Source organism: Rutilus rutilus, assembly GCF_951802725.1.
Source record: "Rutilus rutilus genome assembly, chromosome: 14".
In the NCBI taxonomy this organism is placed as follows: Eukaryota; Metazoa; Chordata; class Actinopteri; order Cypriniformes; family Leuciscidae; genus Rutilus; species Rutilus rutilus.
This window is the reverse complement of record NC_140219.1, coordinates 24,299,549-24,325,427: the sequence shown is the minus strand read 5'-3', so window position 1 is coordinate 24,325,427 and position 25,879 is coordinate 24,299,549. Positions and strand designations below refer to the sequence as shown.

The window sequence follows — 25,879 nt, the reverse complement described above, 5'->3', positions numbered from 1 at the left end:
CTCTGACCTAGATTTGTGCTTTTTTTTTTTTATTTAAATAGTGACAAGTCTAATTTAATCTTTTGAGTTGATCATCATTATGCCACAAAAGCTGTTGATTAAGCTTAACTTGTATTTTACCCAGAATATGCCAACAATGGATGTACTTGACATGACAAGGCTGCCATTATCCTTACATTGTATTGCAATCATTGCAATCACAAGCTTTATTTCCTGCCTTAGGGCCGGCTCAAAGCATTTTGAGGTTAAAAACGGCAGATGTGGGTCAATGGAACAAAAAACTACAAGGTCTAGAGATGCATCTTTTAAAGCACCACTTTTTTTAAATGCCTTGACGTGCGAAACGCTGCAAAACACGCGAACACGATGGTCAAACACGTCTTTCTAGCGCGTTTACGTAAAAAAAACAATGGACATGTAGCGCAGTGGAATGGAAAAACACGTTCCTTAATGCGTTGAAAGATAGCATCATTTCATTTCTTTAACTGAACTATATTAGAGCTTTACATTATTGTCATATAACTATGTCATATAACTCACCACCGGTGGAGTTTTTTCCTTGATACAGACATCTGTGGCAAAGTGTATTTATTTAATTCTAGAGCCCCTACTCGTGGGCAAAATGACATTGTATCATTGAAACATGCATTTTCTATAAATCTGCTTTTGATCTGCGTTGTGAGAAGCGCTTTACAAGTAAACACCAATTAATGAGAACTTTTCAGGAGAGGCCTAATCATTGATGTTCTTGTTGTTTCAGATCAGTACCACAGAAGTGGAGACTCTTTTGGGTCGGCTGCCCTGCACGTTCAAGCAGGAGTTGACGGGTGTCGGGGCTAGTTTGGAGAAACGCTGGAAGTTCTGTGGGTTTGAGGGCATTAAGACGGCGTAGAGACACGGGTCAGCTTCCCGCTAGAAACAAAACGGCCGATGGACCGGAGGGGTTACAACCAATCACCTGCCAGCTCTCCGTGTCCATCCGCCCCAGCCCCATGGGATATAAATGTGGAAAAACACTTGGAGGCCTAGAGATCCTCAAGACTTTGGTGTGTGTGTGTAGTATGTTTTAGTATGTGTACACACGAGCACACGTCAGAGTGTGTGTACGCGCACCGTGCGCTTGTACTACACGACGTGACTCTGGGCCGCTGCGGCGACGGAAAACTCATCGGGTAAAAATCAGGGTTTGCTGAACCGAGGACTTGAACAGTCAACATACATTTTCTTTTTCTCGTTTCGCCTCTGATTTGTAAAAAAGAACAACCTTATAAATAACATGAATATATTTCTTTTCTCTTCTGTATAGGCTGCAGAAGCTGCATAGAATCTTTTGTTCACATATCCTGTAAATGTTTGAATAACTTGCTATTTTTAAATAAAAAAAAAAACACATCAAAAATCTGCAACCAGACTAATTTATTAGTTTAACAATCTAGGCCAGTGCTTCTAAAATCTTCAAAAGTTCAACTTTCAGCACCTCTGCTAATTAAAAGAGGAATACGCCAAGATGCACATTTCCTCTCACTTCGGCTGAATTTATGCCACACACGTCCTTCCAAACCGTCGGGCTTTTCCTGCTTACGCTGGTGACCACAGTAGTCTTAAGCTCTTCTGTGTCCTCAAGCGATCGGAGTCGGTCTGCGGTGTTTTCACATCTCTAATTGTTCGTTTTCTTTCATGTGATTCTTTTTTATATTTACATATGGAGTTTTTTATAATCACTTGCAGTTGAGTGGTAACCAGACTGAGCAGTTGTGAAGGTGTTGCTGTTTTTGCACGGAGCTTGTGAACTCTCATTAACAATCGGAGCGCTGCACGTATATGTGCAAATGTGTGTGTTCGTCTGTTAGTCAGGAGTAAACGGTGTGAGTTGCGTTCTTCCAGCGGCACAGTCAAGCGTCACTAATGCTCTTCTGTTGTGCAATTTGTAAGGTGATTGTTATGTGTTTTTTTTTCTTGTTTTTTTCTTTCGCTTATTGCTTAGGGAAACTAAAGCTTTATTACACATGATTGGTTTCCACTGCCCTTTGTCCATTTCCTTGGGCCATAAGTATGAGAAATTATTTTCAAACGCTTGTCATACATTTGGCCTCTCAAACATGAATTAATAATGACTTATGATTGTGTTTCCCCCTGACGTCGAACAACCCTTAATTCTTTTTTTTTTTTTTTTTGCCATGAATTTTTAATATAGACACTTCAGACTGAAATCTAAGTGAACTGAACATGTAAAGCATTTTTACAAAGAGGCTTCTGTCTTTCAACATATATTTCAACATTCTGTTTTTTGTACAATGTTGCCTTGTTCTGTGTTTGAAGATCCCATCATTCCATGTTCAATCCATGTACAGCTAAATACAAATTAAGATTACAGAGGCATTTACCATGCAGAAATGTGAAGCTAATAATTGTATCACTTTTTATTAATTAGTCTTTTAAACTCGTAAAATAATTTGAGCTGTAAACGTTGTTCTCATCCTTTTTTACAGTTAAAGTTGATCTGCCATCTTAAAGGGTTAGTTTAGGCCTACCCCCCCCCCCCCCCCCCCAGAACAAAATTTATGTCATTAATTTGTCGTTTCAAACCCGTAATATCATTAATCTTCGTAACACAAATTAAGATATTTTTGATGAAATCCGAGAGCTTTCTGACTGCCATAGACTGCGACGTTATTACCACTTTTCAAGGCCCAGAAAGTTAGTAAAGACTATTTGTGTTCTGAAGATGAATGAAGGTCTATTACAGGTTTGGAACGCCATGAGGGTGATTAATTAATCATTTTCGGATGAACTAACCCTTTAACCCAGAACATCCCTTTAAACGCACGCATCTTTTCCATTAAAATCGAACCTCGAGTCTCTCTTCAGAAAGCCTTTGTCAGGTCACTCTCATCCAGCTTTTACTGGTTTAGATGTTTTTGAACTTGGATGAGGCAAACAACACGTGCACAGATGCAGGGGCACTGAAAGGTTGCGGGGCGAGTGCACTCGTCCTGTTTTCCTTCCTCGTTCCTCTATTTTTGGGAAGCCCCAGCCGTTCCATCAGAGCACTTAGAGCTGTGTGTGGAGCCGGTTGTGTGCATCAATTCCCTGGCTTTATGCAGACTCCATCACTGTCATTCAGCCTACATTTGACAAATGGATGTGGTTTTCACGTCGCCATGCAGAGATGTTCTCTGGAATACCATTATTTTGTGTTGTACTCATTTTTATGTACTTTTGTTCCCGGTCAACTTTATTTACTCGACGGGAATCCTTCATTTTTCAGATGTTCTTAGATATTGTAAACATCACACAAATCCCTAAACAGATTTATTAGATCTCTCTGTGGTACCCTTTTCATTCTGTTGTCGTCTTCACACAACACCACCGACAGTCTTATGCTCAATTCTGCGTGGATTGAGGCGGAATCCACGAGGTTCGCTTCTCAATTATATTCTTCCTATGGGAAATGGAGTGTCCTTCAGCACCTGGCCTTGTTTTTTGAGCTCTCCTAAAGAGCGAAGCAGCTCTGAATCCAAATGTCCAAATCTAAATGTCAAACTACACAACCCCAAGAGTCTGGCTCATAACCCATAATCCCCTGAATGCCGTGCTCCTCACATCCTTGGAAGTAATTGGATATGGAGTGATCCAGCTTCCGTGGATCTCTTTTGAGGAGGTTGTATCTTGCTGCTTTAGCTAATTAGTTCACTCTTACCTGGCTTCCTCCAGTCAAAGTGAATCCAGGCAATTACAAAGTGCGACTCCCTTGAGCGATCAGATGAGAGGGAGGTGATTGGCTCGAATAAAGAGAGCCAATGTTCCCGTCGTCCCTCACAAGTGAAAGGTCTCATTACTCTCCAGCAGTCAGAGCCTATGACAGAAAGCGTCCATCTGTTTAAGGAGTAACCCGTGGAGGTTACAGAGGGTCACCACTTCCATAATAATGCTTATGGATAAAAGATCGGAGCCAATACACGGAGTATAGCGGTTCACTAGCTCCCCCTTCTGGACAGAAAGCAGGGAAATGGCTTTTGTGTGTGTCCATATGAAGAGCTCAGTTCAAGCAGACCTCAAGCAATGTCAATCTTTTAGTCAAATAAACTGTTTAACTTTGGATAGACACTTTCACATTGTCTTAATATGCTGTAATATGTATACACTACAGTGCAAAAGTTTGGGATAAGTGCATTTTTTAAAATGTTTTTGAAAGAAGCCTCTTATTCTCACCAAGGCTGCATTTATTTGATTAAAAAAATACAGTAAAAACAATAATAATGTGAAATATTAATTACAATTCAAAATAATTGTTTTCTATTGAAATATATTGTGAAATGTAATTTATTCCTGTGATCAAAGCTGAATTTTCAGCACCATTACTCCAGTCTTCAGTGTCACATGATCCTTCAGAAATCATTCTAATATGCCTATATTTCATATTTCTTATTATTATAATATATAAATAATAGTTATATAATAATAATGACTTCTTTTCTCAGAATTATGAGATAGAAACTTGAAATTGTCCAATTCTGAAAAAAAAAAGGCTGACTTTATATCTTGCAATTCTTATTATAACTTGCAATTGCGAGTTTATATTATGCAATTCTGAGGGAAAAAAATGCAATATAATGTGACTGTAAATAATGCATAGGTACTTCCCCACTTTTATCAGTCATGTTGGCTTTATTCTGTCATGGATAATAAACACTATGACATATAAAGAGGACTGTCATATAAAATTCTGGCTAAGGGTCACAGGTAACCAATGGTTCGGGTGTAACATCACACTCTCAATAGTTAAGGTAATAACTGCGCTTCAGTTATTTATTTATTTTTTTAGTATACACATTGATTGTCTTAGAATTAAAAATCATGTGTTTGCAATGGTGTCATTTCCTCTTGGCCTTTTACATAATTTCATTTGAGGCCCCGTTGTGTTTGATTTGAAATGCCAGTGATACCTTTGAGACGACACACTTCCTGCTTAATGAACTACAGTCACACTCATCTTCATTACGCCTCCGACCTTTCAAAAAACAACCGGAGAAATGGATTACCTCAGTGCGAGAGAATATCATATCAGAACTCTATTTTTAAACATGAAAATCACTTGGTTTTCAATAAAGTGTCGCTTTGTTTTCATTTTCAAACCAATGCTCCCAAGAGTGACTCTTGTTTTTCCTCAGACTTAACATCAACTTTGTCTAAATACCATGTTCTAAAGATTTATCTCCTTGTGTTTACTGGGAAAAGCAAGCTGTGTTGCCTCTAAATAGACCTTATTTCAAGTCTTTGAACATAGGATGTCAGAACTCTATCCCCAAAATAATGAACTGAAGTGGGCTTGTTTTCTACAATCTACCAGGGTTTTATTAAAAGCTTGCCATTTCATGCCAACAGCATGTAGAAAAGTAAAACAGACTATATTCCAGTTGCAACTCTATTAATTAGTTAACTTTGCTCATGTCCTTTCACTCATGTTTCCTCAGTCAAAAAAAAAAAGATGCACAAGTAGTATTATAAACAACAGCATGTCTTAAAGTAAGCTGTAGCGCTGCATATTCATGAGCAAACAAAAGTTCAGTCTTGCCATGAAACCTGTGGCATGTAGAGCAAGATTCCCAATGTTACTTTGACAGAAACCTTGAATTCATTCAAATGGAGTCGTGTCTTAACGTCTTTATAATGAGGGAAGTCATGGTGACATGGTTAACTTTGTGTAGCAGTGTTGCCCTTAAGTCACATCATTTATTAAATCTAAATTAGCAAGGCCTTTCTTTAATGAGTTTTGATTTGTGACTGCACTGCCCAATAAAGATCTTAAGAATACGCAAAGACTGAATTGTCTGTGACGGCTCGACCGGCCACTTTACGCTTGAGTGACTGGCCATTAGTGCTGATTTGAAGGGCTGGTACTCGCCTCAGTCCATAAAGTTCACCTCCAGTCAATCGTTGTTTGCAGATACTCAATGTCTGGATCTTTAAAGGAGTCTTTTGGCTTCAAAACAAGTTAAGCTCTATCGACAGTGGCACTAATGTTGACTCGTCCAACATTTAAATAGGCAAATTTGTATAACACAAATTGTGTTTGCAGTAACGCACTTACAGTGGAGGTTTATGGGGCGTTCTGGAGGGTTTAAAGCAGCAATGTGAGGCCGATTCACACGCACAGTGACTTGAAAACACCTATAAAGTCGATGTCAGGATGATGCACCTGTCCTGATGTCATAATGAAAAATGAAATTTTATTCAGACACCTTGCTATCCTTAATTACATAAATTAACTATAATGTCCTGCACCCACTAGTAAAAAAAATATAAAAAATTATGTATGGTGTCTGAATTTTTTTTTAGTTTGACTGTAAATATAAATACTTTTTTAAATACTTAAATAGTATAAATGTTTTTTTCAAGACCATAATAAACAAATTCTCAGAAAACATTTTTTTGTGTGTGTGTGTATCCTGAAGGGAACATTCTTAAATGTTGTTGACCAATATTTAAGGTTAGTGATTGTATCACACAACCTCATGTGTGACTAGTAATGTTTCATATATCTATATATATAATGCTTATTTAAAAAAACTTAGGGACAAGTCTAAAAAAGATTTTCAGTGGCAATCAACAGCATGCCACAGATTGTGTGTAGAGCTTAAGTTATATTGAACCCAGAACTTTCCTTTAACTGGCCTTCACACAGAAAATACTTTCTACAGAAATATAAATCTTTATTGTTATCTTCTCTGAACATGCTGAGGTTGAATCTCTCCAGCCCTGGTGTCGTTTCGGTGTGAGTTTCACTCTGTATTTTCCAGACAATCTTTTCAGTGCCGTGTACACCAAGGGGTGAAAGACAAGAAAGAGAAATCTATTTTGAGACAGAGCTGAGACTGGATTTTGTTTCTTGCGAGGCATTTTTCAGTTTCTCTGTTGATATTGGCTGTGGCCCGGGCAGCCTGTGCTGGGATAGACAGATAAAGGGTTTAGTCGACCTCTATTCTCTCTGGGATGGGCCAGGGGTCGTACAGGACGTGTCGCATGATGATGTGCATCAGCTGGTCCACTCCCATCCACGCATCTCTCGTTTGCTGGATCTCACTGACTGAGGAAGTGGAAAAGATGCTGATGGTGAACCATTATAATGTTGGCACCAAAATGAATCGGTGCTGCTGCTGGAGATCCTGATACGTTGTATGAAGGCAGTTTCACATATTCTTTCACTATACGTGAAGTTGTGGTGTTTTATGTTTGAATAAATTTGATGAACTTCCACTCAGGCATCATTAGGGTTATTTGTCTATTTATATATTCATCCATTCATGTCTCTAAGCAGGTAGTCCAGCAGAGTGTATGCTATTGCCGGCATGTATCATGAAGCCTCGTGGAAATTGATAAGGAGCTTTGGATCCACTTTATTGATTGCCGGCGTTCTGCAGATTTCCCAGCTCAGGAAAGTGAAACCGTCTAAGTGATTTCAGGACTGTTAATGTATGAATCTCTGCAGGCAAACAAGCTCCATAACTACATTAAGGTGAGTGAGTGGTCTCAAATACATGACTCATCTTAAGAAGCTCATAGCTCTCCATATGTGATGAAGACAATGTAGCATGAGGGTCAATCTCTCAAAGACATATTTCACCACAAAATCAAAAGAAAACATAAATCATATTTTTGAAGCATTTCATTACTTTTTTATCAAGACATTTTTCAGTACTCTTATGCAGAAAAAACAAACAAACATGTAGGCCTTTTTATATTATAAAATAATATTCCATGTACCTCGACAAAGTTGGGAGGTAAAAGTGTAAAGATGATGATACACAAGGCAACTTTTTTGAGCAATGTTGTTGGGCAATCTTGCCGAGCGATTGTTGCTTGGGCACTTTCCCATTGAAAATGGGCAATACATTTCTATCTGGATCATTTTTATCGGTCGTGGGCCCTGTCTCTCATCTGGTTGCCCGTTGACGGCAACATTGCCCAGCAACATTGCTCAAAAAGTTGCCCTGTGTATCATCACCTTAACTGTTTTTCCTTCACAGGTTCCCACACTTTTAATTCAAACTGATTTGTCAATGTCCAAAATCCCTGCATCCCTACATAGTCAAGCGGTTTAGAGAATGACTGGTTGGATGAGTTGCCATCCGAAAGCACAGAACCCTCTGCTGTCTAATCGCTCTTACTTACGGACGACGCTAAATACAGGCGTAAACGGGGTCTAAAGCGCTTTGAGCTTGTCCACTTTCGCCCGCTTCCAGAGGTAGTCGAAAACGCATTCGACCGGATTGCTTTCGTATTGTAAACACTCATGTGGTCGAATGTGTTCAAACAGCCACAAAAGATCTCCTACTCTCCGCCTACTGACCTAACGCATAAACGTTAAGAGAAGCGTGTGAGCCAGATTGGATTTAAAGGGATAGTTCACCCAAAGATTTATTCACCATCAAGTCATCCTAGGTGTATTTGACATTTTTCTTTCAGACGAATATAAACAGAGTTATATTCAAAAATGTCCTGGCTCTTCCAAGCTTTATAATGGCAGTGAATGGCTGTTTATGTTTTGAAGTCCATAAAAAGCATCCATCCGTGATAAAAAAAAAAAGAAGTGATCCACGCGGCTCTCCGGGGGGTTAATAAAGGCCTTCTGAAGTGAAGTGATGCGTTCGTGTAAGAAAAATATCCCTATCTAAAACTTTATCGACTAAAATAACTAGCTTCCAGCAGACGGCCTACGCAAGTCGACTTACGCCAAAAGAGTAACACTTGTCGCGATGTAGGATGTAGGAGTAGCGTAAGCTTTGACGCCTCTCGCGGTTCAAACACACAGGGCTGGGCAACAAACTCAAGCTCCTCCGACATTTCTCTTTAAAAATTCGCCTTTTAGACTTCTAATTCGTGACCAGTGTTTTGTTTTGTTTTGTTTTGTTTTGCTCTTTCCTCTGCACTTTGGCGTTCGTCAATGTGTCATGCGTCAGGTCAAGGGTTACTCTTCCACCGTAAATCGATGTGTACGGCCGTCTGCCGGAAGCTAGTTATTTTAGTTGATAAAGTTTTAAATATAGATTTTTTTCTTACACGAACACATCGCTTCAGAAGGCCTTTATTAACCCCCAGAGCCGTGTGGAGCACTTTTATCATGGATGGATGCGCTTTGATGGACTTTAAAACATAAACAGCCATTCACTGCCTTTATAAATCTTGGTAGAGCCATTTTTTAATATAACTCCGATTGTATCCGTCTGAAAGAAGAAAGTCATATACACCTAGAATGTCTTGAGGGTGAGTAAATCATTGGATAATTTTCATTTTGGGGTGAACTATCCCTTTAAATTGTGTCGGCTGAAGACACAAGTGTGATTTGATGACGAAAAACATATCAAGCACTATTCCTTATTTCTAACAAGCACTCACAGCGTTTGGCGTCGTGTTGCGGCTGTCAAAGCAGAAACAAAAGCTGATGTTCTCCATAAGTTTTTCTGTCATCTCCGGGTACGTTCGTGTGTAAATTCGGTGAGCTTATTTTGTCCATTAGATCAAAAGATCTGAAAATCACATACATTTACCCACCCATAGACCCTCTTCTTGTAGAAATCAGGACAGAAGTGGTTGAAAGTGGACAAAAGAGACGGATTAAAACACCAGGGGCCCTATTTTAACGATCTGAAACACAAGTATCAATGGCGAAACGCAAGTAACTTTGTGGCCGGATCTCGCAAATCTAAAATGGGTTTGTCTGAAGTAGCTACATTACTCATAGGTGTGGTTTGGGCGTAACGTGAAATAAACCAATCAGAGTGTCATGTCACATTCCCTTTAAAAGCAGGCGTGCTTGTTCCATGGCGGTTTGCTATTATAACGGCGGATTTGCCAGGCGCACGGCAGGAGCGGTTCACAGCCAAGGAGACCGACATTCTCATCAGGCCCGTAAAAGACAGAGAAGTGACACTGTATGGGGATGGGAGAAACCCACCCAAATTAGCTTCGGTTAAACAGGCCTATAATAATTTGGGTAAATGTGTAAACTAGATTTATGATGCCTATTTATTCACATCTTCATGGACACCACAATGATTTCCCTCGTGTGGAATATTTTTCCTTGTAATTATGTATGGTTTGCAAAAATGTCAACTGCTGCGTCTGTGTAGATGAGAGAAGCAAAGTGTATGCGCGTTGTGCACACGCCACATAATGGCCAAGCATGCGCCCTTAAAATAGCATCTGAACGCGCCACTGACTTTAGACTAAGTTTTTCCTGGTCTGTGGCGGAATTGTTTTCTGGAACTGCAAAATAGCACCAGGGAACGTTTGCGCCGGAACACGCCTCCTCTCTTCGCTGAACCGCCCCCGGGAGCACAAGTTCATTCCCTAGTTTACCGACGTGCGTCTGTGGAGGGAAAAGTCTGCTGTGCGTCGGGTGCAAAATAGAAATGATACATGCATCGGTGTACAAAGTCAATTGCGCTGGGTGCAAGATAGGGCCCCAGGTGTAAACAGGAATGTGTCTCCCTCGTCTATTGTGATCCGACCGACCAAAACGCATCTTAACACGAGGTGTAAGCGGTCTTTGATATCATCGATCGGTCTGTGCAGCGCCGCATCGGAGCCAAACACACTTGGAGAATAGTGATTCCAGGAATATCATTTCTCTGTGCCGTTATAATTATAGTTGTGGTCTGACTCAGCTATTCTTTTACTTTTGGAAAGATTTTTAGGACCATATATGTATTGTTATCGTTATAATTAATGTGGCACTGTCAACTTATGTTACCTGCCACCCATCCAGGATTTTCAGGCACTGTCCCGAATAGTCATCTATTCACCCTGGAAAAAAAAAAAATAATAATTCCATTCTTGTACCAAAACATGCAAAGGACTTGTTCAGGACATTCATCCCGTTGAGTTGATGGAGCTCTCTGCTAAACAAGTTGATCTGAATCAAGCGTGTTAAAAGAGATAAATACATTATGTGCAGTGCTGTGGGTCCCCATGGACTGGGATCGAAAAGTGCACTGCTTTAGGCAATTCTAATGTAAATAGTGTGTAAAATACCAACAGAGGTCACTACAGCACAACTCTATGATTCCCCATGTAGAATTGCTGTTTAATCACAAAAGGCACAAAATTTGTATAATACTGACATGTTTGACTTCATACCTGAGATTAATTTAGCACACAGCAGTTTTACATACATTTTCCCCAAATTCGTTTATAATTGTCTTACAGGTTTTATGACCTCATATATTGATCGAAAGAACATGGAACGTTTGTACTTTTTGCACTAAACAGCCAAAGGTGATTAAAACAGTACAAAACTTGGTAAGCAGTAACGGCACCTAAAATTAGTCTGTCCCTTTTGTAACCTAAAACCTTAGTGTTATATTAAAAGTTCATGCTTATTTGTCAACAACTCCAGTGTGTTTATTGTCTATTTCAGTGTGGACTGCATGCACTGTAAAAAAAAAAAAACTTTTTTTTTTTTTTTTGTGGTGGTACAATCAACTTGGATGTTTAAGTCATTTTAACTTAAATTACACTTAACTGACTTAAACAAATTAGTTGAATCTTAATAAAAAGTTGAAAGTTGCTTAACTTATTTTTGATGTGTTAAAGCAATGCACAAATATATGTTGTCATAACTTATTGATCTTTTCTTTCTTTTTTTTTTTTTTTTCAGTGTGGAGCGGTTACACAAAAATCACAACAACTTACTGTCAATTGACAATCACCTGCATGTCAACACAGCACAAGGTCATGACCTTTGCATTAGTGACCTGTAGTAAAAGTCATTTGACTACTTCATTATGTACTCAGTGATGAAAAATAAAGCAACGTAATCTAATTGAGATGTAAAGATACTGTGTGGATTTGTTTTTATGTTGAAATAGTGAAAGTCTGTACAAAGTCTTATCATTACATAACATTTTCAGGAACACAAATTCACATGAACGAGGACATGAACATGAACATTTCATCACACCATGGACTCGGTATGTAAAGCCGTTTTGACTTTTATTCATTCCCACGATTTGAATTCTTGATATCAACAATTAATTTTCACTAGTTAAAATCAGGAATTGGATTTCTACTGGAAACAATGGCAATTTTTTATATAAGAAATTAGTTTAAAAAAATTATTATCGATATCAACAATGACATCATCACTTGAAGAAATACGAATTCTTAATATCAAGAATTAAATGTAAATTTTTGGTTTATTTTCACTTGTAGTTTCACTCGTTAAATGTCACCATAGACTGCCATTCAAATTCATTTGTCGACATCATTAATTTATTACGGGTAAAAATTCCAATTTCACATACTGTATCAGAAATTCTTACCAGTAAAAATCATAATTTGTGATATCATTAAATACGTGGTTACTAGTAAAAAAATAAATTCCTAATATCAAGAATTCAATGATCACTGGTTGAAATGTTACTTCTTGAAATCTGTAAATGTATTTCAACATGTTACATTAGTTATTACTGATATCTGAAAATGTATTTCTTATATCAATGAGGATATTTATGTAGAATATTTAATTTCAGATATCTAAAATGGCTTTCTTACTAGTAAGAACAACATTCATGATATCAGAAATTAGCATTGCACTAATCAAATTATTGTAAAGGCATTTGCACTACTAGCCTGACCATGTAATTACTACTGATATCAAAAATGATGATTTTTACTAGTAAGAATTGTATTTATGATATGTTAACTAGTAAGAAATCAATTATTGATATCAACAATTGAATTTGAATTGTAGCCTATTGTGACTAGTAAAAATACAATTACAGATATCAAGATTTATAGTTTTTACCAGTTGAAAATGAATAATTATTATATATTTTAAAATAAGTGATGACGCCATTGTTGATATAAAAAATTGGTACTAGTAGAAATCTAATTCCTATTAAAAATGAGCATTTAGTGAAAACTGAATTGTTGATATTACAAATTCATATCCTGCGAAAGGTCAAAACGGCTTGCCACAGACTCTGTCACTTTCATTCAGAAACATAGGCTACCATTAAGCTACCATTAAAAGGTGTTTGTTCTCCGACTTCTGCTGTTATTCCATATGTAGCGATGCTCTTCAAGTGACCGGACGGGCCATAAATAGTCTGGTAATCTGCCTGTTGAAAAGATCACCACGTGCCCTTTCCTTCTCCTTCGTGTCTGGTTACCGTAGCGACGACCAAGCAAATTCGCGATTGGCTGTTCAGGCGTGACGTAGGATGCATTTAGGGAATTCCGTCAGCTGGGCAAAGTGGCACGTTTCAAAACGCCGCTCAGGGTTGAGCGCTCTCTCTCTCTCTCTCTCTCTCTCTCTCTCCACCACACCTTTAAAAAAAAACCTTTTTAACGCGGTGAAACTTTTTCACCGGATCAGTGTTCACGCTGGGTGTGTTATTTTCCGAGAAGAAGATGTGTCATGTGCAGCAAGGGACCCAGTGAGCGTTGACTATCTAAATAAATCATTTATAACCTGTGGGAACATCCTGAAGCTGAAAGGAAAGAGGGTGAAAATCCCGACGTGTTTTCTGTTTGAGATGTAAGTGACCTTTTTCCACACTCCAAAAGTTTTTATAAACTTGCAGAGACAGTTTTGTGTTGATTCTGCTCTAGAAAACACTTGAACTAGTGGACAGTCAATGCTCATGTTCATCATTTAATGATGTGCTATGTTTATTAGAGGTAATGGTTGTTCTAATAATCGATAAAGTGTCCCAGTGACGGCAGAGAACACACAGTTCTAGATGTCCAGAACGGGAACAGCCAGAAATAGTCTAGAAGGGAACAGGTGTGATGCTCAGATCAATGATTGAAATGATGATCATAAACTTGATTTCTTATTAAACCTTATTTCTAATTACTACAGTTCATTTAGCAGACACTTAAAGTTCTTATAGGTTTAGTCTCACTGGATCAGTCCTGGCCACAATGGTGGTTTAGTAGAGGACTGGCTCTTTTTTCAAATCTGTTTTCGGCTCCAAGTGTGTGCATATGGATAAATATTTATAATAGGCTGAAATTGGGAATATAAACTATACCCCTTATTTAGGCCCTACTGAAATAGGGTGTCTTCTGTGGAACATAACAATTATTTTTGATTTGTGTTAAAAGTGTCAACTCTCTTAAAATCGTGTCAATAGTACATTTATGCACCGATATGAACATTTTGTCCGATACCGATATTTCTTTATATTTGAAAGCCGACAACCCATATATTGGCCGATAAATGTAAATCCAATTTTTTTATTTAATTTTTGAGAGTCTGATTACAAAAATAAAAATCTCACCCTTAAAAGCCATGTCCCAAGCACACAATTATAATGATGTTCTCATTATAATTTTATGTAGCCTATATGACAGACTTGCGCTGCACATGTTGCACACTTAACATGTACTTAACAATACTTGACATGTATTTTCCTTTTTTTGTGGTGATTCCAATCATATTTCACGCAATTGAAACCATCATGTCATGAACAGTGCGCATCTGAAGTGTCTCAGCTGATGGAAATAATCCATTATTTATTGGCTTTAATATATCAGCCAAATTTTCTTATTGGGCCGATAAATGAGAATATCGGCCGATACCAATATGCTGGCCAATATATATCATGCATCCCTATTTTTTATAGTTATTATGACAAATACAAAGCCACTATAAAACAGCGTTTCTTTGGAAAGTATGTTTCACACATTTTAAAATAGGACAACAGACATGACAGACTAACTGAATAAACCGACTAATTGATTTATTCTCAAAAGAATGCTTGTTCTCTCATAAATGCTCTTAAAAGCTCACAAAAGGAGAGCTAGAGTGGATTTTCAGTGAACAATGACTTCAATTTCAATTTGTTCCTCACAACAAAATGATCATATGGTTTCTGAATACTTGGAATATAGCGCACAGAACATGTAGACTTTGTGATACTTTTATGGTTTTGCTGTGCTTTATAAACCTTGAAAGCTTCAGTCGAATTACAATTTAGAAATAAAACCATACAGGTTTGGTTGCTCATTTCTGTGTGAACTATCCCTATAACATTTCAAAACGTCCCTATTATCGTTGTTTACATTCATAGTCTACTATCGCATTGGTGATTTTTATTTTTATTTTTTATCTGTCACAGACTCTTTCTTGTATGGAGTGTAAATAATCAAACTATGTGGTTATCTTTCACTATCTGGCAGCCGCTGGTGACGTACACCAAGCAGACACAGAGTCACAGTGTTGCTGGGTTTACCTTATCGTGTCTTATGCCCCTGATGGATCAGTGACAGGGTCAACACGCATGTGGCAAGCTCGAATATCCTCCGTCTCATATACACGAGCCCTTGAGGCCTCTCACAGGCGTCTTTAAATAGATAAGCACTTTAGATTTGTAGCCAAGTCCACAACGTTAGAGAAAGGTAGGCGTCACCAAACTGATATTAGTCAACAGATTTAGACATCCCCTCTCCTGCTAGTCATGAGCATGGATGGGAGCTTATCCCAAGTGTCTGAAAGCATTTAGCAGTTTTTGCTTTTTTTATTTGTGTTTGCTAGAGGTAGGTATGTTCCCAGATGCCTTGGAGGCCGTAGGACAGGTGGAGGGTTTGACGCTGTCCCCTCCCCAGACTCTTCCAGACCCTGATGATGATGTGGAATTGGGCACTGAAATAAAAAGACGAGGCAGATATCGGCATAGCTTACAGATACTGAAGCCCTTCCGGATCACACACAAGTAAGTTCTCCTGGTTATTGTTGTTTTAACCATATCAAATAAATATGTGGGCAGTTAACAAATGGGCTCCGACATTAAGAAAAATCATATTTTTCTAGGTCTAAATATTCCGTGCAGTCTCTCAATTCATTTGAGATCATAAACACTGCATGTATAATAATTATAGAATTATTGAATGCTGTTTTAAATAGTTCTTGCTGGAGCGCACCATGCCACACTGCAGGGCAAGGTATTCATTTACTTTGACACATTGTTTCCAGCAGTTAGACTCTCATATGCTGCATCCACACACAGATAACTTATTTAAAATGTGAAAGCTTCAGTCCGTAGGATGTGATGGATAAATGAACATGGAAGCGCTCCCACCTTTACATGAAAAGTGACTATACAAACATGTTTTTGGGGAGTCATTCAACATGTTTTAATTGGGGACAGTAATGTTTGTTTTTTTTATAGACTGGCTGTATAAATCTGAATAGCTTTTTTTATATGACATATTTGAAGTAAATGGAGCTGCTTTTGTCATATGAATCGGTCACTTTAATTGAATAGAAAAAGGTTTGTGTGCATGTCACTACATGTTTAACCTGCATTAAAACTGACAGAATTGTTTTTTTAATATAGTTGTTCACTCCAGTATTTCATGTTGCTTCATAAAAAGCCTGTATTGTAAAAGCTTGTGTTGTTAAAATAAGTGGACCCACTTTATATTAAGTGCCTTTAACTACTCTGTACTAACATTTAAATGAACCATTTAATACAATGCACTTATTGTGTGCATATGTGTTTTTACACTGTACGTCTATTCTACCTGCATGTAATTACATCTGTAATTTCAATGTCGACCCTTCCTCTACCTCTTAGTTGACCCAAAAAGTAAAATTCTGTCATTAATTACTCACCCTCATGTTGTTCCAAACCCATAAGACATTAGTCCATCTTCAAAACACAAATGAAGATCTTTTTAATGAAATCTGAGAGCTTTCTGTCCCTCCATTGACAGCTATGCAACTGACACTTTGACGCTTCAAAAAGTTCATAAAGAGATCGTAATCCATATTTATTAAGTGGCTTAGTTCTAATTTTCTGAAGAGATTCGATCGCTTTATATGATGAACAGATTGAATTTATAGCCTGGAAATCCAGACCTAAATCTGAAAGATTAATGGTCTGGCATCGACTAATGAAAATAGGCCAGCTCGAGGGGCGGCACCAAGCATGCATTTGAAAATCTCACTGCACGCGATTGGATAACACTACGACCAATCACAACAAGTTATCGCTTAGCTAACAGCAAAAACGGCCTTCTTGCAAAGGAACGATTCGAGCGCTGTCTTCTGTTCCTCTTTTAGATAAAAAGCCAAGTCTAACTCGTTCATTGTAGCAGCCAAAGCCATTTCAAACAACTGGTGTTCATCCATAGCCATCTTGCAATGTTTACTAATGACTTCGACGTCACATCGCTGGCGTCATCTGTTTAGCTCGCCTCTGGCCCGCCTATATCAGATAACCCGATGTGATTGGGGCAGCTCGGATACAAGGGCATATTTAATGAGCATCATTACTCGACACCAGAGTAACTTGCTGAGCAAATTCAACTTGTGCTCTCGCGAGAACTCTGGATTTCCAGGGTATTGAATTTAGACTTGTATTCACATAAACATTGATCAGCTAACATATATACAAAAGCTCAAACGAACTTGCTTGACGCTCAAACGTGCTGCGTAACACGAGAATGAACCTCATTGGTTCTTGCTGAAGCTCAAATGTGCTGCGTAACACGAGAATGAACCTCATTGGTTCTCGCCGGTCAAACAAACATGCTTGAGCTTCTGTTTACCACAACTGATGTGTGAGTTGATGAATGTTTATATGTGAGTAAAAGCCTGAATACAATCTGTTCATCATATAAAGTGATTTGGACTCTGATTGTGGAATTGGACTGAACCGCTCAATTTATATGGATTAGTTTTATGATCTCTTTATGAACTTTTTGAAGCGTCAAAGTTGCGTAGCTGTCAATGTAGGGACAGAAAGCTCTTAGATTTCATCAAAAAGATCTTCATTTGTGTTCCAAAGATGAACGCAAGTCTTGTTGGTTTGGAACTGTGTATTTAATGACAGAATTAAACCTTTCCCATACCCATAACCTTACCCATATCCCACCTCAAAAGCAGCAACAGTATTTTGAAATACAACATAAACACAGTAAGTACATTGTACATAAAAAATATTTTACGTTAAAGACACCTAATATAAAGTGGGACCAAATACGTTTATAGTGTAGGCCTATTTTCAACATGCTTTCTGCTAAATCCAGTGTGACAAACTACCTGTACCTACGTGGAAAGTGTGAGAACTGTAACCTGTTATTATGGAGTCAAAATAAACATAGTCTGCACACTGTAATGCTTTTGTGTGAGTTGTGAAACTGGAATATGTTTGCTATGTTGCCATTTGAACTCAAGTTACAATCAATGAGGTCTTGATAAGAATGCTCTTATCCTTTTCTCACAGACGGCTCAATTTTTTACATGCTGACTGATAAAGAGCCACTGAACTTTTTCACTGCTCCCTAAGAGTTCTGAGAGGGACGTGCAAACTGCTGTTCAAACACAAGCGTGTGATTCATCTTCTATTTGGCCACATCGAGTAAAGATTTTCTCAGTCTTCCTCTCGCGTTCAAGGTCACACCGTTCTCAGACATAGCACATAGCGCCTAGATGACTGATACGAGCCAAACTGTTCTTTTTCACCCCCAGACATCAGCACCCTGTGGACAATGCAGGATTTTTCTCCTTCATGACCCTGCAATGGCTGTCCCCTCTAGCATGGAGCGCCCACAAAGCGTCCTGTATCAAAATGGAAGATGTGTGGGGCCTGTCTTGCCACGAGGCCTCGGAAACAAACGGTCAAAGGTGAGGTGCTGCGTGGTGGAAACTGTCTGATCCATTTTCAAGTTTCAGCGAGGTTCGTTTACTGTCAGGTTGTGTTTGTCTGAATGCAAGGACCTTGGAGCCCAAGTTAGGCATCTCTCGCGCTTGTTTCCCAATGCTGAAACGTGAACAAACAGAACTATTAGAACACACCTCCTGAGCCAAGGTCTCACACAGGTGACGCCTTGATAACAAGAGGTTGGGTGTGGGAATCCCTCAAGTCAGGGTGAGGAATGATGGATGCTCACCTCCTACGCTCACACAGCCCAGAGAGTTATGGCAGGTGGGTGTTATTCATAGTAAGGATTAGACATCAGAGAGAGAGAGAGAGTTAGTCTGCATCTTTCCTGCAGAACGGTTATGTCATTAACACGTGTGATCGGCGCTCCGTGTCCCTTTCGACTAAGCTGGCTCATTGGCGAGAATCAGAGGGGCTCAAAGGGTTTCTCGAGGACATGGGAACATGGAAAAGCACCTATAATCTGTAATTGCCTTTTCGCTTCACAGATCAGAGATTAATCCAATTTTGATGGATCAATTGGATCAGGCTTTGATAGCATAGGCTGTGCCGCCTTTGTTGCGATCAATGATCGTATGTTAAATACAGGCTCATGTGTTTGCCATCCAAATGGCTTGACAGCTATGCCTCAGCAGCTCTGTAACAAACGGTGTCAGTTTTCATTGTTTGACCTCAGGGTCTGTTTCTCCCGTTACTGCATTGTTAGATAGCTGGGACGTGTTTATGGCATGTGTACAGGTTTGTGTGAGGTGTGCAGTGGATGTTTTTCTGGGTTGTGGAACATAAAGTGTTATCTTCAAAACAGAAGGGGTCGGGGGCCTGCAAGGCTGTTGAAAATGTAAAAAAAAAAAAAGAAGAAGATACAATTCACCAATTGTTTTATCCTTGTGTGAGATAAAAGTTGTGAGTGGAATTTTTATCTCAGTCCTTGAAAGGCAGCTGTAGGTCTATGGCACGGGAACTGAAAGCTCAAACTTTGGTCCTTCAGTTCAGATTGATTGTTTATTCTGTAGGGGAATTTCAAAGTTTTAAAAGAGGCTTTGCTTGAGTGTTTCAATATATCAACATTACAATATTTGGTGGTGGCGACCCGAACCAGTCTAAAATAGTCTGGATATAAACACTTATTAAAGGTGGACCGTAGTGATTCAGGATAAGACAGAAATTCATGATATACTCGCTCATTTTATAATTTTTGTAAATTTTGAACACAAAAAAAGTTACGGACTGCAGCTTCAATATTGGACGTTTAAATTCGATTTTGTCTAACAATTTAAAGTCGCGATAAAATGGAAGTTTTCTTTATCTTTCCTTCTGTATTGTGACTTGTGTAACAGAAATGTTGGCCGTGTATTTGGTTCTATGCGTTGGTTGTTGATTGGATTTTAATTGTGGGTGTTAAGCGACTAAATGATTGGAGAAGTCCTGCATACGTCACCAGAGAGAAGTCTGTCGCTTTCAGCGCAAAATCAAGACAAGACAAGTCAAGTCAAGACATAAAAAAAAAAACTATTATAAAAATATATGCATGGATGAATTGTACATAATAATATCACATTCATAAATAACATTTAGAGGTTTCATTAAACAGTCCACTCGCTTGCCATGTAGTTTAAACAATGTCTTTGCATGATTTAATGCATCATTCAGACTGGAGTGGCTGTGGCACGAGGAGCTCAAGCGGCAGGGGAAGTACGGGCCGTCTCTGTCCCGGGTTTTCTGGAGGTTCTGTCAGACCCGTATGCTGGTGGCCATCTTCTCCCTGCTTATCACCATGGTGGCTGGATTTGTTGGATCTGTGAGTTCTAGTTTTCCTCTTTTTCCTTCTGACAAAACCGACCCGCTGGGGCCAGTTGCATAAACACTGCCATTATGCTAAGACTGTGTCTTAAGAACTCGTATGACCTGGGGCCGATTGCATAAACATAGCCATTATGTTAAAACAGTGTCTTAAAGGGTTAGTTCACCCAAAAATGAAAAATCTGTCAGTAATTTCTCACCCTCATGTTGTTCCAACCCTGTAAGACTTTGTAACCCAGAAGAAAATGAATAGTTGAATAAAGTTGTTATTTTTGGGGGGTTTTGCGGGCAAAAAGTATTCTCGTCGCTTGATAAACTTAAGGTTGAGCCACTGTAGTCACTTGGACTATTTTAACAATGTCTTTACTAACTTTTCTGGGATGGCAGATATCGATTACCTAGCAGCCTATGAAGGAGTGAGGCAGCTCTCAGATTTCATCAAAAATATCTTAATTTGTGTTCCGAAGATGAATGAAAGTCTTACGGGGTTGGAACAACATGAGGGTGAGTAATCACTGACAGAATTTTCATTTTTGGGTGAACTAACCCTTAAAGTTGACCCACTTGCATTTAGTCAAGGGGCAATCAGTCTTACTTTTCAGTATCAAATTAGGCCATCCTTGTAAATTTGTTCAGAGTTAAGATGAACTGTCGATGAAAATTGATGACTAATAAGTTAATTGATGACTAAGTCTTCACAGTTTATGCCACCAGCCCCAGGATTGGTGACCTTTGACCTGTTCCCCTACATCCAGCCTCTAACCAAGTGTCACACCAAGCCAACGTCAAAGAACTAGTGGTGACGAAAGCTGACTGTGTTGTCGGCTGTGTCTCGGCCAAAAAGCTGCGCTTGAACACACCAAAAAGACTAAAGGCGACTGTCATTCAAAAAGGGAAACCGAAACTAGTACTGCCGATAAACAAACCGTAAACAAAGCAGTGCTCGCTTACCATTTTGCATATCAATCACACTGATCACTTTCTTTATTCCAGTCAGCCCACGCTATTATGAAAGTATTCGTGCATTTGAACGTTTTGACATCTTTGCTCGCTTTTATCACTTTTGCTTTTATTCTCGAGCACTGACTCGTTCGCTACGCTGAACACCCAATCAGGGTTCTCTCTTTCACAGACGGCCCGACCGATATTCAAAAACGGCCCGACATTGCCTTATGGTTGACTGCTGGCTTGGTGTGTCTAATAGCAGGGATGGTTCACCCATAAATGCTAAACAAATGGACAGTGTTTAAGAATCTTGACAGACTTTGTGCATACCATAATTCATAGAGTCCACAGGCCTACAAGATCCAAAAGGACAAAAAGCATTATAGTCATTATGACTTGTGTGATATATCCCAAGTCTTCTTTTGTAATATCTTTGTGTGACTCACTTCCTATTGGGAGCGTTACAGTCAGCGATCGTTATGAGTTCTTGTTGAATGAAAAAAAAAATCAATGTAAAGATTCTTTTAGTGTGTGTCCCATGGAAGAAATCAAGTCATACATTTTTGTAATGACATGTGGGTAAGAAAATAATGACTGGAAGTTCATTTATGGATGAACTGTGCCTTTGACTGTGCATAATAACGAATGTAGTGTGGCAGTGGAAGCCTGCTTCACATAGAAAACATAGCCTACCTGCACACAGTTACGAACAGTTTTATATTCAAGGGATACATTTGAGAGATTATATTTGCAGCTCATGCTGACTCAAAATTAAATGTATAATGGAAAGCAAAGGTTTTTCATACCTTCTCTTACTTCAAACTAGTATTAATCCAGAGGATTGTGACGTGTGCCTGGATATTCCATGGTCCAGGGGGCATGTTATTCATATTATTCAAGTTATTGCCTGCTGCTTTATTTCTCTTGCCAAATGAGCTTAGATCTTTATTCAACAAAGAGTGATTTAGAGTTAGGATTAAAAATTCTCAACAACAAAAAAAACGCACATTTTTGATCTTATTAGTTTCACTATGAGGGGATTTATTTTGGTATAGCTGGGAGTTTCTTACTGCGACACTGTTGGGAGCGCAGCTGTTAATTTTATTTCCCCACACAAGGCCGCACATGCCCCTGACAGCACTCGCTTAATAGCATTATCAGGGATTACATGTTACAAAATAGCACACTTCCTTGTGTTGATTTGTTTAGTGTTGCATGGACCAGCTATTGTCTCTGCAGCACGCTCATTTATTTGCAGTAAATTTTAATGCTCTTTTCATGTCAGAAATGAAATATTCCCTCACCAGTCCTGCCCAAATCTGTAAGTCAATATCTCAAATAATATTATTATTTTTGGCTTATTTTGGCTTCTTTAAGATTTTTGAAAGAAGTCTATTATGTGCACCAAGGCTACATTCATTTGATCAAAAATACAGTAAAAACAGTACCGTAATAATGTGAAATATTGTTACAGTTCAAAATAACTGTTTGGATATATTTTCATGATGGCAAAGCTGAATTTTCAGCATCATTACTCCAGTCTTCAGTGTCACATGATCATTCAGAAATCATTCTAATATGATGATTTGCTGCTCAAGAAACATTTATTATTATCAATGTTAAAAAAAGTTAATGTCACTTTTGATGAATGTAATGGGTCAGTATTTTTTTTAAACTGACCCCAAACTTTTAAATGGTATTGTATTTGTCAGAGGCCTAAAAACAATTTGAAAAGTGATTGGAGGATGATTAATTCTTTGTTATTTCTTTTATTATTATTATTATTATTATTATTAATTCCATTTTTTGTGATTAAGTAAATGCCCAATCAGCATCCAGGACCAAATCTGAATTATAATTAGAATGAAAATATTTTGAGACCGAGTCAAAGAAAAAGACCTCAGTGTGTTCTTGTATTTTCCTTAAGCCGTACTTGATCCCATGACCCCAGCAGAATTCAGAGGATGTTCTGATACCATAAAACCTCAAAGATCACCTCTGAAACCCTTCTTATGTAATTTTGATTCTGTTCAAATATTAAAATAAAAAAACTCAAAGTCTTTGTACACCTGTCTCCTCCCTCAGCATCCTTGTTTTGCCATGTTATTCTCAGGCTCTGCTGGTCCGAGCCCTGCTCGAGTATTCTCAAAGCTCAGAGGTGAAGCTGCTGTACGGGCTGGCTTTGGTCGGGGGGATTTTCCTCATGGAACTGACACGCTCCTGGTCTCTGGCTTTGGTGTGGGCTGTCAACTACCGCACGGCCGCACGCCTCAGGGGAGCCGCGCTCACTTTTGCCTTCCAGAAGATCCTCCGGCTGCGCAGTACTAAAGACGTCAGCACGGGAGAGGTGAACCGTGTGTCAATACTCTCGTAATAAATACTGAACTATTCATTAGGAACAGCACTTTTGTAAACAAGATTCTCCACTAAGAATTTCAACATTGAGAGAACAGCTTCTCAGGTCATGCCTTGTTTACTCCATTGTAAAGAAGTCTTCATGGGAGGGTTCAGGTCCTCTATGTAGTTTTAGCCCACTTTTCATGGCTCGTGTGTCCTTTTAGCCCTTTAAATCCGAATTGTGTTTGTGTTTGTGAGGTCTGAGTGCTATATAGCATGGCGGCCCGTGGCATGTTTTAGTTTTGAATGACTCATACTGTTACTCTTTCAGCTGGTAAACATTTGCTCCAGTGATGGACAGCGTCTGTATGAGGCGGTCTCAGTGGGCTGTCTGCTGGCCGGAGGGCCTCTTGTTGGAATTCTGGGTCTGTCATACACCACCTATTTCTTAGGACCAACTGCACTCGTGGGATCAGCCATTTTTGTCATCTTCTATCCCGCCATGGTAAGATAATCACATCTAATGCTTTTGTTAATGAATTGAATGTTTTTACTGCCTTTAGGGTAAGTTAGCACACACTGCAGCTGAATCTGGCCCAAATAACATTTTTATTCCCTTTCCTCACATGTGACACAGATTTTCTTAGAGGGCAGTTTGACAGCAAAAATAATTGTAATTGGATTGATGGCTCAATTGGACTGAAAAGACTTAATGTAAACACCTCGATCGATCCGAATGAAATTTCAACAGGAACCAAATGAAGCATGCTTGAATCAGCTGTCAGCCTCAATATATTTAAACAGGTGATATGATGTATGAATTCCTCTAGCTGCTCTCTCAACCTATTACCGACTAAATTTCTTAAAACAGTTATGAACTGCTTATTACCAGACATCCTGAATATTGTTAATCAGTCCCTACAGCAAGGAATTTTTTCGCAATTTTTTTAAACTGCAATTGTTAGGCCCCTGCTGTAGTTGCTGTGCTCTACAGTAGTTGTACTGATCTCTACTCTTCCATTTATTGGTAAAATAACTGAAAAATAATGTCCATACAGCTCAACGGCAATAAACTTCCAGGCAAACCACTGCACAGAAACAGTCTTAATTAAGGTTTTAAACGATCTGCAGGTTATTTGGGACTATTTCTTTTAGATCTGAGTGCTGCTTTTGACTCTGTTGATCATGAGATTCTGCACCCCTGACTACAGAATTGGGTCGAGTCTATCAGGTCTACTTAAGCAGCAAGGAATACTACCTTGCGCTGGGAACCTACACCTCCAGGCGTGACATCATATCTTGACGTCAAGGCTCAGTTTTGGGTCCTCTATTATTTAACCTACACATGTTTTTGTATTTTTTAGCTGGTGTAATTACTCAGTTAATTAATCAATCAGTATAATATTTCTTTTCACCAGTATGCAGATGACATGCAACTCTATCTTTCACTTGCACTAGATGCCCACAATTATTTTTGCTATTTTTGAGAGCATAAAAGTGTGGATGTCCCAGAACTTTCTACAGCTAAACAAAGATAAGACAGAGGCACTTGTTATCACTAACGACACATGGAGAACATCTGTTGATCCATATCTAAAAGCCAGTAATGGGGTCAGAAACGTAGGATTCATGTTTGACAGCAGTGACCTCAGTTTAAAAAAGCATATTAGCAATGTTACTAAAACTGCAGTATTATCACCTTTTTGCTGGGTTACCGAAGAGCTCTATTAAATTTTTACAAAGAGTTCAGAATGCAGCTGCATGAATGCTAACTCGCTCTAAAATGTGAAATTACATTACTCCAACACTCAGATCTCTCCGCTGCCTATATACAAATCCTCTTATTAGATTTTAAATGTCTTCATGGTACTGCCCCGATATACCTTTCTAATTTGTTGAATAAATATACTCCATCAAATTCACTTTGAACATCCAGTGGTAACTTGTTTGTTGTACGAAAAGCACAGCTAAAAAATGTATAGTCAAGACAGAATCTAACTCATAATGCATAAATTTAATAACTGGCATTAGGCATATTGCGCATGTGTTTAAAATATTACAAACAAATCTATCTGTCTGGCGGCACAGGGGCTCAGTGGCACTGTCGCCTCACAGCA

The 25,879-nt window shown here is 38.7% G+C and overlaps 2 protein-coding genes across 12 annotated transcripts in view; both read left to right on the top strand.

Annotated features, from left to right (window-relative positions):
- enox2 (ecto-NOX disulfide-thiol exchanger 2) overlaps positions 1-1,373 on the top strand; it is a 260,770-nt gene extending 259,397 nt beyond the window's left edge. For all 8 annotated transcript variants that reach the window (XM_084429442.1, XM_084429439.1, XM_084429438.1 and 5 more), the window contains one exon: positions 761-1,373. In XM_084429442.1, coding sequence (XP_084285568.1) covers positions 761-892 — 132 coding nt within the window. In that variant the 3' untranslated portion in view covers positions 893-1,373. The remainder of the gene's footprint in view (positions 1-760) is intronic.
- A 10,571-nt stretch (positions 1,374-11,944) lies between these two features.
- Positions 11,945-25,879, top strand: part of LOC311303292 (ATP-binding cassette sub-family C member 5) — a gene marked incomplete at its 5' end in the record, with an annotated part of 37,429 nt that continues 23,494 nt past the window's right edge. The window contains 6 exons of one of the 4 annotated variants that reach the window (XM_084429698.1): positions 11,945-11,972; positions 15,548-15,725; positions 18,488-18,643; positions 20,331-20,478; positions 23,539-23,772; positions 24,094-24,267. In XM_084429698.1, coding sequence (XP_084285824.1) covers positions 11,945-11,972; positions 15,548-15,725; positions 18,488-18,643; positions 20,331-20,478; positions 23,539-23,772; positions 24,094-24,267 — 918 coding nt within the window. The other 3 variants (XM_084429699.1, XM_084429700.1, XM_084429697.1) reach the window with 3 other exon arrangements.